This window comes from Penaeus monodon, chromosome 31 (assembly GCF_015228065.2).
Source record: "Penaeus monodon isolate SGIC_2016 chromosome 31, NSTDA_Pmon_1, whole genome shotgun sequence".
In the NCBI taxonomy this organism is placed as follows: Eukaryota; Metazoa; Arthropoda; class Malacostraca; order Decapoda; family Penaeidae; genus Penaeus; species Penaeus monodon.
In genome coordinates, this window is record NC_051416.1 from 28,161,688 (window position 1) to 28,162,414 (window position 727).

A 727-nucleotide genomic window follows, 5' to 3' on the forward strand; every position below is an offset into this window, starting at 1 on the left:
CCTCGAGGAACCGCGACTCACCCTTCCTCTCCCTCAGCTCTCCCGCCGCAACTTCAAGTGGAAGGAGGAGCCAACGAGCGACAGCGGCCGGAGAGTCTCTCGCGCCAACACCCCCAGCAGCGTCGTCAAGTTCGCCACCCGCAAGAACTCCACCAAGTCCTTCAGGAGCCCCATCGATCCTCCGGGGACGCCGAGAACAGCGGAGAAAGCGGGGACGCCGATGCTCTCCGATACACGCATCTAAGAAGACACGTCTTGTGGAGGGACGCGAGAGGAGATAGAGGAAGGGAGTGCGAACGGTGCATGGGGGGAAAGGGCAAGGATAATTAGGAACAGGAGGATAAACGCAGGAATGAAAAAACAACAGAGAGGTGTATAATCAGAAAGTTTATGATATTCGCTTGCTGTGTTCAGAATCCTGTTCCAGTCAACTTACAGTACGGTTCAAAACACAACCATATTTTTTATAAAATCTCGGTAAAGTTGATATTTCTCCTGCACTAAGCACACAAGACTTTGAAGTGTATACAGGTGAACGAAAATAACTTGTAAAAAAGGATGTATAGGAGTGGGAAAACCGGAAATTTTGTTGTTGTTTTTCATGATATTTACTCTTGATTTTCGGAATCGAGAAAAGAAAGTGTTTTTGTACATATGCTTGTATATATTAATAGTGTATTTGCAGAAAGTGCTTATCATATTAAGCCGTTATGTTATGTAATTAATG

The 727-nt window shown here is 45.8% G+C and overlaps 1 protein-coding gene across 1 annotated transcript in view; it reads left to right on the plus strand.

Annotated features, from left to right (window-relative positions):
• LOC119592943 (protein trapped in endoderm-1-like) overlaps nt 1–411 on the plus strand; it is a 24,501-nt gene extending 24,090 nt beyond the window's left edge. Inside the window, exon 9 of the mRNA XM_037941835.1 lies at nt 38–411. Coding sequence (XP_037797763.1) covers nt 38–244 — 207 coding nt within the window. The 3' untranslated portion in view covers nt 245–411. The remainder of the gene's footprint in view (nt 1–37) is intronic.
• The last annotated feature ends 316 nt before the right edge of the window (nt 412–727 follow it).